The 14078-nt window shown below is 44.3% G+C and overlaps 1 protein-coding gene across 1 annotated transcript in view; it reads right to left on the minus strand.

The window, feature by feature from the left end:
* Window positions 1-14072, minus strand: part of BCL2 (BCL2, apoptosis regulator) — a 180851-nt gene extending 166779 nt beyond the window's left edge. The window contains exon 1 of the mRNA XM_019521728.1: window positions 12752-14072. Within this exon, the coding sequence (XP_019377273.1) occupies window positions 12752-13327 (576 nt within the window). The 5' untranslated portion in view covers window positions 13328-14072. The remainder of the gene's footprint in view (window positions 1-12751) is intronic.
* Window positions 14073-14078: the final 6 nt, after the last annotated feature.

Raw genomic sequence — 14078 nt, forward strand, 5'->3', positions numbered from 1 at the left:
CAGGGCTCTCACAAATGTGGCCCTTGATAATTTTTTTCAAAGACCTTCCCCAGGATAGAAGTGAGGCTGACTGGCCTGTAGTTGCTTCCAAGCTATTTTTACCCTGTCCAACATAAGAGTGGATGTTCTCATTATTAATGTAAATAGCTAACACTTTCTCAAATCCAATGATGCTTCTGAACTCAAAGAGCTTTTGCAGGAATACGTGGTCCAAATCCATCACAAGGGGCCAGCCACATGTCATTCATCTGGCCCGTGGAACAGCCCTACACCACTCTTCTGGCCCATGAAGCCAGAAAAGTTTGACACCCCTGATTTAGAGCAGTGGAAGCCAACTTTTTTGCCACGCATGACAGATAAGCTCTGCCCCCTCCCCAAGAGCCATTCTGATCCTCCTCCCCTGCCCAATCCTTTGCTCTTCTCTCTCATCCCTGCCCTGTCTACCACTCTTCTTACTGCTTGATCCATTGCTCTGCTCTCTCATAGAATCATAGAAAATTAGGGTTGGAAGGGACCTCAGGAGGTCATCTAGTCCAACCCAGCAGGGCCATCCCCAACTAGATCATCCTAGCCAAAACTTTGTCTAGTCAGGTCTTGAAAACCTCCAAGGATGGAGATTCCACCACCTCTCTGAGCAACCTGTTCTAGAGTTTTACTACCCTCCTAGTGAGAAATTTCTTCCTAATATCTAACCTAAACTTCTCTTGCTGCAACTTGAGACCATTGCTCCTTGTTCTGTCATCTACCACCACTGTGAACAGTCTAGGTCCATCCTCTTCCAAACCCTGCTTCAAGTAGTTGAAGGCTGCTACTAACTCCCCTCTCAGTCTCTTCCCTAGATTAAATAAGTCCAGTTCCCTCAGCCTCTCCTCAGAAGTCATGTCCCCTAGCCCCCTCACCATTTTTGTTGCCCTCTGCTGGACTCTCTCCAAAATCTCCATATCCTTTCTGTAGTGGGGGACCCAAAACTGAACACTACTCCAGATGTGGCCTCACCAGCACTGAATAGAGGGGAATAATCACTTCCCTTGATCTAATGGCAACACACCTACCAATGCAGCCCAGTATGGCAATATTCAGCTTATTGTCCACTGTAACCCCCAGGTCTTTCTCTGCAGACCTGCTACTCAGCCAGTCAGCCCCCAGCCTGTACTGGTGCATGGGATTGTTCTGTCCTAAGTGCAAGACTTTGCACTTGTCCTTGTTGAACCTCATGAGATTTCTTCTGGCCCAATCCTCCAGTTTGTCTAGGTCACTCTGAATCCTAGCCCTCCCCTCCAGCATATCTACTACTAACCCTATCTAAGTGTCATCTGAAAACTTGCTGAGGGTGCACTCTATGCCATCTTCCAGGTTGCTGATGAAGACCTTGAACAAAACTGGACCCAGGACTGAACCCTGGGGCACTCTACTTGATACTGGCTGCCAGCTAGATATTGACCCATTGATTATCCTCTGAGCCTGATGCTCCAGGCAGTTTTCTATCCATCTTACAGTCCATTCATCCAGCCCATACTTCCTTAGCTTGCCTGCAAGAATGTTGTGGGAGACTGTATCAAAAGCCTTGCTAAAATCAAGGTACGCCACATCTACCGGTCTCCCCACATCCACAGAGTCAGTCACCTCATCATAGAAGGCCATCAGGTTAGTCATCCCTGGTGAATCCATGCTGACTATTCCTAATCACCTTCCTCTCCCTCAAGTGCTTAGAAATGGATTCCTTGAGGATCTGCTCCATGGTTTTTCCATAAACTGAGGAAAGGCTGACTGGTGTATAGTTCCCTAGATCCTTTTTCCCTTTCTTAAATATGGGCACTATGTTTGCCCTTTTCCAATCACCCAGGACCTCTCCTGATCGCCATGAGTTTTCAAAGATGATGGCCAATGGCTCTGCAATTACATCAGCCAACTCCCTCAGCACCCTTGGATGCATCCCAGCCAGCCCCTTGGGCTTGTTCACGTTCAGCTTTTCTAAGTCGTCCCTCTCCTCCCTTCCTGATCTGTCGCTCAGCTCCTTCTTGATCCCTCTCAGATCTGCCATGTGCCACATAAAGCAGCTTTGTGCGCCACTTGTGGCACATTTGCTGCAAGCTGGCCATCCCTGATTTAGAGTACAACATAGCTTCTTCCATCCATGGAATGAAATAAAAAGAATCCTCCTTCCAGTACTGCCCTCAGAAAGAGTCTGTACTTTGTTGCAACAAAGTAAAGACTGCCTTCTCAGTTACTATCATAACTACTATTGAATTATCAGGTCCAAGCACACATTGTGTTCAAATAATTAAAAAAAAAAAGAATACATTTAATATTCCAAGCAGTGCTGGAACTAACAGGTAAGTAATTAAGGGCCTGATCCAAAGCCCACTGAACTCATTTGGATTTCTTCCATTTACCTCAATGGGCTTCAAGTCAGACAAGGAAATTAGTGCAAGATAATTTGCTGGATTTCTTTAGAGATTGCTGTGTAATGAAGAAACCACAAGCTGGATTCTCCCACCACACACCAGTTTTACAGTACTGACTTTTAACTCTTGCCCTTGAGTTTCACTCCTGTCAAATGGAAAGCAAGGTCCCATTAGTTTTGTGCTTCAGGGAGTTTGTCCAGTGACCACTGAAGTCAGTGGAAAAACTCCCAATGAGCACTGGATCAGGCTGTGTATGAAAAGGTATGGACAGATAACCTAGCTATAACTTTGAACTTCAGATATGCTATGTATCTCTAAAATCTTCTAATATGTAGAATACAAAGACAGTTCTGTTTTCTATCACCAGTGTGCTTTTGCACTGTTTTAGGAGTTGCTAAACAACTGCTAACATGTGATTAATGTGCTTAGGAATGGGTCTGTGGGTGTGCTGAGTGGTAGAAACCTCTGAACATGGGGCACCCACACACACTGTTTATGAAAGGGGTGCTCATCATTCATCTGTGAACTTAGATGGGAAAGAACACAAGAAAACTGAAGTTATGGTTTTGGCTTCTCTGTAGCTCATGCTACAGTGTTGACATTTAAAAGACTAGAAATGCATCAGTTTAGGAAATGGTTACTAAAAGTATGACTAGAAAGCATGACAGAAAGCTGGGGACTGCATAAAGCAGTCAGCCAGGACTAGAAACAGGGAGAGAGGAAGAATTACTAAAAACAGAACAACAACAGGCAACCAGACAGCAGCACATTGCTGGTAAAATGACTAGGCTTTCATAAATGCACAACTTTGCATTTTACCTGCAACTTGAATTACAGAAAGGGATGAAAATAGTCACCAAAAGGTTACAAAAATCCAATTTGCTAGAGAAGATTCATTATTTAATCTGATTTCTCATTTTCTTGGCACTGACTGTTTTACTGCCAAGGTTGCTGACCCAGTTTAGGTAGCGGAGCCAATCTGCACAGAACACAGGCCAGAGATGAGCATGCAGTTTGCTGGCAGTAGTAGCAGCAGCAGCGGTTGCAGTATATTACTGTGCTGTAGAGAACCCAGCAGATGGGATTCCCTGTGTGTCAGGCACTGTACAAACACACGATGGAAGAGAGTCTAAGAGATCCTAAACAAACAGCTGGAGGGAAAACGGAAGAAGAATTATCTTTTTCAAATCTACAAAATAGTTTAGATCAGTGGCATTCATCCTTTTGGTCCTGCAGGCCAGATGAGGACTGTGGGCCTGGTCTACAGACAAGATCAAACCCCATGCCTCAGGATCAGGCCCCAAGACTCCGTGCAGCCCTTGCCTGCTAGGATTGAGCCTCAGGTCCTGAGCTACCTCAATCTGGTCCCAAATGTGGGGATTGGGCTCTGGGGGGCACTGTGCCACCCCTGCACACTGGGATCTAGCTCTGCGCCATCCCATGCACTGGACCACAGACCATGGGGGAGCCCACCGAGCTGTGGTGAGCCATACAGGCCAGATGACACGGCAGCAGATGGCTGGAACTGACCTGCAGGCTGGGGGTTGAGCACCCCTGGTTTAGATTAGTGAGTAAATCCCCCTTCTCCTACTTTCCAGGCTAGTGGCTTCTCCACCAGGCAATGCTACTCAGTCTACTTTTGCACTTCCCTTAAATTCCTGCTCTAACTTTGTACTACAGAAGCCTAATACTGACTCTTGTTTTACACAAACAATTACTAGAGATCAAAACCACAGTAGAAAACCAAAGTAGTAGCCCAGCTACACCCTCCCACATTTTTCTGAAGCCATACCTCCTTTTCCTTGCTCTCAGGATGAAAGGCTCTATACCACCAAATGCCACTCTTATATTGAGGATGTTTATTATTGGCTTTAAGGTCACTCTCCATCAGTGATGCAGCACAAAGTGACTGTACCACTTGGAAAATCTGGGCCATGATGAGAAAAGACTCCCACACAACATGCAATTTTACACGTTATTTCATACAAGACTAATAGTTTCTTTCAATTCTGAAGTGAAAAATAGGTCATCCTATATTACAGATGCTTGACCATCACAGTATTGTGTCACATTGAGGCAGTTATGTGTAAATGACAACACACTCATTAATGTAAGAAGAATCCTAAGAACAAAAAACGTTTCTCTGACAATACTTTACTAATATTTTTACAGGTAATGTCAAAGAAGATTGAAAACTACAGCAACAAGGCTAAAATAATTATTTTCTCTGTGTTTTTCCCATCTTTACTGTTCTGTTGTTTACATTTTGAATTTGTAGTTTCCTTATAAATTAGTTTCTTGCCAGCACTGGCAGACAGAAAAATATTTTGATAAATATGAAACTGTGATTTTAAAAACCACAGACGCACACAAACTGCCTAATGACTTGGAAGGTGCCATACCTGCTGATTAACTGCCGCTAATCCACTTTTAAATAGAACAGATTTTCAAACTAACAATTTCCTTTTAACAGTCAAATGGTAACTTACAACAAGACCTGCAGATGGCTCTTGCAATGTTAAGTGTTCCAGCACATAACTTTGAGGTGCCTGGCTCTCGGAACAGAGTCCACAGCCCTGAGTTAGACACTCAAGCTCCTATACAATGTATGTGGGGATTTAGGCCCTTCAGAACAGCAATTCACAAGAGCTAGACCCTGAGTAAGGGCACTGACTAGACTACCTAATGGGAAATGCTGAAGAGAGTTGCATGTCTTTAAATCCAGCTGTTCTTCAGAGCTCATGTGCCTCACTCAGGGCTGCAAGGAGGTACCTATATCAGATGAGGATTCACATTCCAAATTGTTTCCTGGAACTAGGAACCAATTTGCTAAGTTGCTCCATATAAAAGTGGCACTGGAGCCACTATTTTGCTTGGCCGATGAGGTGCTGTTGCCCTTTTTCCATCTGAGGTCTCAAAGGTTAAAACATTTACTGAGGAAGCAGGTAACTTGGGTCCAAAGCCCCCCTGAGCCTGCAAAAATTCAAACTGACTGCTCACTTCCTGGGATAGTGCCCCAAATTGGCTGTTCTGAGGTGGAGACATGCTCCGCTTCTCCTGAACTGTGCCACTTTAGGCCAGACACAGGAAGCCTAGAGTGCCTAAACACGAGCGCAGAGGCTGCTCTGATGTGCTATAATTACAGCGCATCAGAGAAGACTCAATTAATCAAGTCTGGTGGAGTTCGTTGAACACACTTTTTGAAGCCACCATTTTGAAGTGTGGGGACACTAATACACAAGACACTGTGGCGCTTTAATTAAAGGAGCTCTTGGAGCTGCTCTAACTAAAGTGCCCACCACTGGAGCATGTGTAAATGTGCCCCTAGTGCTTAGGGCACGCACTGAGAGGAGAAACCTAGACTCTGACCCACATTCCAAGGACTGTTTTGTATTTTACAGTCACATACTCCTACGTGACTGCCCTAATCACAGAACTAGAGCTGTGCTCCCCTTGTACTTTCAATTTTGCCCCAGTGAATCTCAAAATATTTTGTGCAAGTTTGCACAGCTTGAAAAGGAGCACTGAAGCGCATCATTTGCCATCCCAGAACAACTGACAGTGCTGTGGGATGGGCAGCTTTTGGGAGGTTAGGAAGATGGGTTTGAATCCCTTCATGTTGACGAAGGCATTGAAAGCCAGGTCTCCCACAACACACTGCCATTCCATCTACAAAGCGATTGGCTAAAAGGATGGGTGGAGGCACCTCCTCCAACTGTGATTCTGAATATTCGAACATGGATCTCCACTGTGCGCCTCCTGATCCTCTAGGCCTATATAAGGCATGTCTCTCAGCATGCCTCCCAGATCATGCTAGAACACTTGAGTAGAGGATAATTGAAGTATCTGGATTGAGTAGAACAGGGGTTGTCAACCGGGGGTACATGTACCCCCAGGGGTACTTGGAAAGGGGCTAGAGATGGAGCACTATCACCCACCACTTCCCAGGAGCAGGGCTGGGAGCAGGACAAGGGAAGCGGCTCCTATCTGCAGGCCACACAGGTGTCACCCAGCCAGCCGGACACCGGGGGGAAGCTTTCATGCAGCAGCCGCCGCCATCCACCACCCTGCACCACCACTGCCGCATGCAAGTCCCCAGAAGGGGTACACTCCTTAAAAAAAGGTTGAAAACCCCTGGAGTATAAGGCAAGCTGCTCAGCCTTGTGAAGGTGGACATGGCGCGGCATATGCAAAAGTAGGATTTCAGGTGCTTGGGAAACTTTACTGGTGAAAATTTAGGCACCTAACTGACTAGGCAGGATTTCTGAGAATAAAAATTTTGGACTTATATGCCCAAAAGAATGCTAGGGTCTTACCTTAGGCACATAAGTCTTTTTATGCACTGGGAACTCAGTTATTACATGGGGTCAAAGAAAGACTCAAGAATTCACTATATTAGTATTTCCAAAAAAGTGTATAATGAATTTAGTAATAACTAATGCACTCATCAAAACAGCTAAGATTGTGATACCCTTACTGAGTAGTAAAACTCATAAGATGTCACACTGAAGCCATTGGAAGAAAAAGGGTATCTCACCCACTCATTGGGTGCATCTACACGTGCAATTAATGCAAAGCGATAAACTCCAGAGAACTCTGAGCTGTAGTACACTGCTCCCGGGTGCAGCATCTACACATGCATCCAGGACAGCAGCACTTGAAGTCAGGGCAGAGCAGGCCCAGGCCGGCAGCAGCTTGGGGGATGAGCCCCGGGCAGTGGCACGGTACAGAGGGGCTGGCTGGGGCACGAGTGCTGAATGTGCAGAGCTGTGTGACTAGGCGGCAGGCAGGGGTCTGCCCCTGCTGCCTGGACTGACTGTGCACAATTTCTGCTCCCAGTCACTGTCTACATGTGCATTTCAGTGCAGTAAAGTACTTCACTACAAGTTACAGTACTATATTACAGCAGAGTTAATTAGTATATTGCACTCTAATACCAGTGCATATATAAGACAGTGACGCTTTACTGTGAAGCCAATTAGTCTACTCTGTGGGTAGCACATGTGTAGATGTCCCCAGTATGTGTAAGAATCTCACAAGCTGGCCATAAATTAATCACCTTCCTTCAGAGCAACTTTTTCAAAGCCAAGTCATCAAAGCAACCTTTTTTTTTCTTCTCTGGGCTGGTTACTAGCATAAATAAAGTATTATCTGTCTAAATGTGCATGAGCATGTCTGTGTCCCCTATTGTTTTTTGTTTTAAATGACCTTTTTCCTGGAAAATTTAAACACCAAAAGAGCTACAGGTCGGACTATGAGCAGCCCAAGGCTGAGCTCTGCTGATCTACAGTATATACCACCAATTCTCAAGTGGGGTTGTGAGATCTTAAGTGTCACAGTATGCTATGCAATACTGGTGTTTTTAGTAGTGCAAACACTTGCATTTGATTCACAACATAAACTCAGAGATTTCAAATAGGAACAGAGTCAAAGACAGCCTGACCTGTTACTGTCTTTCTGAATTCTTTGCAACAGAAGAATTGCAGTATTATTTTTCCAGAGGAAAATTGAGTGAAAGCTAAGAGCTGGCATTTTCTGAGGGGTGCCTTGAATCTAACAAGGGTTGTCGTGAGTCTAAGGTTGAGAACCACTGGTGTTGGGTCTGGGCTCCAGACTTGACGAAAAGGAAGAATTATTTCAAGGCAAATATGGGTATTCCCCGCAAATGCCTCACATTTAATATTTCCAGCTCATAGGCGTAAGTCACAAACTGTGCTAGTCTGTTCATCTGCTATTGAGACAGTTATTCTGCAGTTAAAACAGCATACATTAAAGAAAATTAAGCCATGAAATTGTAGAGATGACCTACTTTTCTTCTTTTTTTCCTTCTATAATGCAATTAAGAAGTTTTAATTGAGTCAAAGTGTGCTATCCTGACCTGTATGCAAATCTTTGAAAGCTGTATTTATTTCCCATCAGAACTGTAAGCTGAAAATACAGCCAACAGTTAAATTATGTTGTTTTTCTGTCTCAAATTCCAACAGAATCATTAAACAATTTAATGTTAAGGAATCTAACAGTCATTAGACATCATTACTATTGGATACACAGGAATCATTAAAATGTCTGCTCTGTAAGTGATATCCCTTTCTGGCTCATGTATTTGTGCTTCTCTCTGTCTTTGGTTTCCTTATAAAATAATAAATAATATACATCCTTTTGAAAGTATTTTGATTGTATTGAATAGATGATTTATGTAAAAATACAATTTGTCAGCTTGTAGTCAATTCAAGTTACTTAAAGCATGCTCACAAAATGGAGCAAAGGTATACTGAGCAATTGGTTTGCTGTTTTATGACAGAATATGTTCTTACAATTATAAAAATGACATTATTTTCATAAATATTATACTGCAACATTACAGTATGGAAATATAACATAGCACTACACACTGGATCATTACCATGGCAAGCAGAAGTATGAACAGTATAAAAGTATGAACTTATAATACAGTAGCTGTAACAGATACCTATGCAAAATACTAATATTATATTACATTATGCTTATACTATATAAAAAGTGTGCATAAAATGTGCTTACAAGCAGTTACTTTGAAAAGACATTCATCTTACTATAGTAAGAGTACATGCTTCCTACATTGTGAATAAGTGCCAAGTTGAAGACTGAGAGTTTCAATAAATTATCCCCAATGCATGTTTTCCCTTTAACATGCTTTGAAAAAAACAAATCCTATGCCAAGTGCCATCTAGGATTTCTTCCATCTGAAAAGAAGATTCCAATAGCTGTATCTGAAATTTGATTTTAGTTATAAGAGCTTACAAGTTTTTCAACCATTAATAGTCATAATAATCTTAACAGAGAAATGCACATAAATGTATCATAAGATGATGTTTCACACATCTACCCTCATCTGTGCATTACACATAAATACACACCAAAAAATGGCCTACACTGCATCAAATCATCAGCCTTTGTTTACATAGTATTCATAAGATGTAGCTTGTCTTTTAAAGGCTCTTATTATCTGTGTTCTAAATTACTTCCAAATTTCAAAATCTCAAGAAATGACCTCCATTTGTTGGCTTCATCTGGCCAAGTATTTCTAGTAACACCTCTCTCTTTTAAAAAATATTAATTTAAATGAATGCCTTACATTTTTATTACTAGAATACACATAGAGCATAAAGCCAGGGCTTGATCTGTAGTCTACAGGAGTCAATACAGTGATTTCCACTGACTTTAGTGGACCATGGACCAAGTCATAAGTTCCAGAGCAGCAAAAGAACTTGGGCAAACTTTAGGTGTGATCCTCAGCTCAGCAGCTTCCATGTTTTAGATGCCTGTAGTGATAGAAGTTACATCTTAGAGATGCTCCCTAGCATAGGAGACTGAAGAAGTCAGGAATTGGGAGATGGTCCCTGAGCGAGGGAATAGCTAGTTAGTTAAAGAGAGAGAAAAAGTTTGCAGAGACTTGTCTACTGCTCCACAATAAAAGTTATTGTATGATTCCTCTTGTTATGTCTGATTGGTTTTTACTGAACTTGGTGATCACTACATGTCAGGAGGGGGATATGAACCCATACCTCTGTACATTTCTTACAATACATTTTCCCAGGTGCCCAGAGATGTACTTCTGTGCATGCCCAAAACAACTGCTACCTTGGCAGGGTTACCTAATTTGGTCCCTATTTCTGGATGTCCTTGAAGTAGGGGTCCCTCCGCATAGATCTCCAGAGGACACAATCTGACAGATGTGCTCCAAGCCCACAGCTGGAGGGGGGCGAGGCTCTTTTTTTTTTTTTTTATGCAACAGCTCAGTGGAGTGGTTAGTGCACTCATCCAGAACATAGAAGACTTCAGTTTGATGCTGTCATCAAACCACAACTCTCCCCTCCCAGGACAGTGCCCTAGTAACTGCCAGACTATAAGATGTTCTGGGGTGTAGAATATGGGGTGGCAATTTGCTACATCTCCTTCTGAAATTCTGCCACTTAGCAAAATGAATTCAAGATTCTCAGCCAAAGACAAGGACCAAGCAGAAACATAACTCTAGCCCAGGGAGGGATGTGCTTACCTCCAAGAGGAAAGACCCTGCTCCATAGATTACCAAGTTTATCCAGTATAAGTTTCATGTAAAATGGATAAACAATCCTTGGCATAGAAACAGAGCCCAGGTGCTCCTCTCCCAGGTGAGTCTGTTACTTACAGGGTTAGACAGTCATGTTGTTGCACTGCTTTTGGTTTAGGAGGTAGCATGTGAAGAGATACTGCACCCACCATCCCCAGCACTCAAGTCATGAGTCCCTTGGCAGATCTAGCTCCCGATTTCATAGACAGAAAATCTAATTGCTCTGGTCCCTTACCTACTGTCTTTGTGTCCATGATGGTCCAAGGAATATGCAAGAAGCAAGATTTGTTTGGTTTTATCTTTTATATAGTTGGGAGAGATGTTAGATTGGCATTTTGTGCTTAAAAGCTTGTGGAACATCTTTCCCAACTATAGAGTTGGTGTAATAAAATATATTATCCAACAAATCCTGCTCCTTGCTGCTGCTTTACGTTCAGTGCAAACAGCTGTCCTATAAAAAAGGAGAGTGTGTAGAGAAATGTCTTCTTGGAAGACTGTCTTCCAGGTTCATTTGAATGTCCTTTGGTGAAATGTTTATACCATATTTATAATTTCTAATATAAGATGACCTCTTCTTCCCACCAAGTTTCAGTTAACAGGCTATTGTCCAAATCACTGTTCTTGACATTTTAACTTTGGAAATCGAATACAAACACAGAACAATTCTCCAAAATCTTACCCTAAACAGTGTGGCAGTCCACAGGCATTCTCGAGCCCCAACAGTGTGTGAATGACAGAACAAGGAAACTCTTAGTCTTTAGCGAGAGACAAACAGCGCAGGTAGCAAACCACAAAATATAGCACTAATTTAAGATTATTCTGGATGCTGAAAGAGACAGTAACATTCTAGAAAGACTTTTTTCTAAATAACAGGCATAAATCAATGCACTTGCTGGGAAACATTACTCCCTTTAGAAACTCTGTTATGTAAGTGATTGCTCTCTAAAAATATCTCACAAGAGACAGGACTATGGGCTACTATTCCCCCAAGCCAGGACATTCTCATCTTTTAAACAACTTACAGCATTTCCCGGTCCTATATATAAAAGTTTCTTTTTCAACGTGTCTTTAGTTCAGTACACTGCTCCTATACGCAAATACATTACAGATTTGTCATACATAATTGGCTTTACACATGCAGCAAGCCTGAATTGAGACCTGAATTAGCTTGGGGGGCACAATGTTTCTTACTGTCAATTCATTAGTATAGAAGGAAGAAAGAAAGCCAACGCCCACTGATCAAACGGGTATTTTTTGAGACAGAAAGACAGTAAGTTTGACTGTAAAAGTTGAAAACGGCACATTTGCCTTGTGAGTGGTGAAATTCAGGTCCCTTTGGATGAAGCTACAACCATACGTAACTTTTATCTGTGGGACTTGTAAAATATTGCTTGCCTAGGAATGTCCTAGGTTACAATAAACAACATTTTTTTCCAGAAAAATCCCACAGTAAGTTCCTCCCCTGGCCTCTAAGAAGCGTTTATTCCTTCCAGACTGAAAATTGCTCAGTGTAAACACAGGAGAGAAACAGAGTTCGAAAAATGAACCATATGCAAAACTATCTAGTTAAAGCATCATTGTGGCTATGAGAAGCAGGTGATAGTCAGTCCTGACCAATGTTTCACTCTGTTCTTTAACACACGATTCACCTGTTTAAAGCGTCTACCATTAAAATGTCACCCACAATACGTGAGCAGTTATGCACACATACCATCTCTGCTTTCATCCCTCCACTCCGCACCAGCAGCATCACTCCTGGGTATAATAATATCATTGTTTTCTTTTCCCACGCTGCTCCATGACCCCATCCTACCATCAAGCACTGTGTGGCACTTGTATTATGTCAATGGTTAAAGTAAACTGAAGAAGAGGAGAGGGAACTCTCCCTGCACCCATCCAGGAGAATGGCGGGGTGAGGAGGAAAGGAAAACACAGCTTCCTCAAATGCTCAGCAGGGAAGGAAAGGCCGTGAACACCCTCACACTGAAACTGCTTCACTTTAACCTATGCATGACTCAATGCTCAACATTAAGGGAGCTAGCCAAAGGCTGGCTAGTGGCAGCCCCTTAAAAACAAGCTACCATGCCCCAAGCCAAACTACTGCCCAACTTCATTTGTCTCAATCAAAGTATAAATTGGAATTTTTTTGTATTCTGTTTTCTCATGCCCTGTGCATCATCCAGTTTGCTGACCTCCCAAGAGTGGCTAGAAGGGATCCGCACTGTATTTTAAAGGGAAAGAAACAACAGATACATACCCAGCCTCCGTTGTCCTGGATCCAGTTCTGGAGGTGCCTGTTTAGGTACTCCGTCATCCATGTTGCAATGTTGTCCACGAGGGGCGACATCTCCCGGTTGACACTCTCCACGCACATCACGCCACCGAACTCAAAGAAGGCCACAATTCTCCCCCAGTTCACCCCGTCTCGGAACAGCTCCTCCACTACCGCCACAAAGCGCCCCCTGGCTGTGAAGGGGGTCAAGTGCAGCTGGCCAGACATTTGGGCAAAGTCACTCTGGTAGCGGCGGGAGAAATCATCTCCCGCTTGGCGCAGGGTCAGGTGGACAGCCTGTGGGGCTGGGCCCGGCTCATTACCAGGAGGCACATTACTAGCAGCAGCTGAGCCAGCAGGCTCAGGATGCAGAGACACCGGCCCAGCGTGGTCAGAGGAAGTCCCAGCAGCAGCAACAGCAGCAGCAGGAGAGAAACTTGGAGGACCCTGTGCTCTGTCTTGGTGGGCAGCCCAGTCGTATCCCCTCTGTGACAGTTTGTAATGGATGTACTTCCGCACTATCTCCCGGTTATCATAGCCTCTTCTCCCAGGATTAGCCATACTTCCCGACAGGGAACCAGTGAGGAGGAGGAAGAGGAGGAGCAGGGCGAACCCCCAAAAGTAAAGCAGCCAGTAATATTAATCACAACAACAATTATAATCCAGTTATTGCATTGGATGCGGCTTCATTCATGACCAAGTGGGGAGCTCTCAGAGGTACTTTCCTCTTCTCAGCATTTCCCTCCTCAGTTTGCAACACCCGATACAAATAAGCACAACGAGGCTGCGAGGGTTTTATTCCCAGGCGCACCCTTAGCATCCATGAGACAATTTACTTCAGATCCATTTCCTCCTCGATGCCGAAGCACGTGCAGTTGAAAGAAAAAAGATCAGGTGCGTTCTTGTTCATCCTTTTCTTTCTCCCCTGCCCGGGCGGGTGCTCAACCACCCTGCGCGGAGGCTGCAGACCGCCGCCGAGTGAAGGCGCAGCCCAGGCACCGGGGGGAAACCCAGAGGAGACCGCCCCGACCTGAAATCCGCTCCTCTCTCAGGAAGACCCAGCCAGCATCCCAGACGTCCCGGTGGCCGGGGTGCTGGGGCAGACCAGACCCCCGCGGCGGGGCGAGGCGAGGCGAGGGAAGGCGAGGCGGGGCGGGGGGCGAGGGGCCGCCCCGAGGAGGAGGAGGAAGAAGTAATACTACATCCACAGCGGCTTCCCGAGGGCCAGGCCCAGGATGGAGAGCAGCCCCCGCGCCCGGCGGGGCGGCGCAGGCGGCAGGGGAGGCGCAGGCAGCGGCATGGGCAGCGCCGC

Source organism: Gavialis gangeticus, unplaced genomic scaffold, assembly GCF_001723915.1.
Source record: "Gavialis gangeticus isolate Ggan-Ray unplaced genomic scaffold, GavGan_comp1, whole genome shotgun sequence".
NCBI lineage: Eukaryota > Metazoa > Chordata > Crocodylia > Gavialidae > Gavialis > Gavialis gangeticus.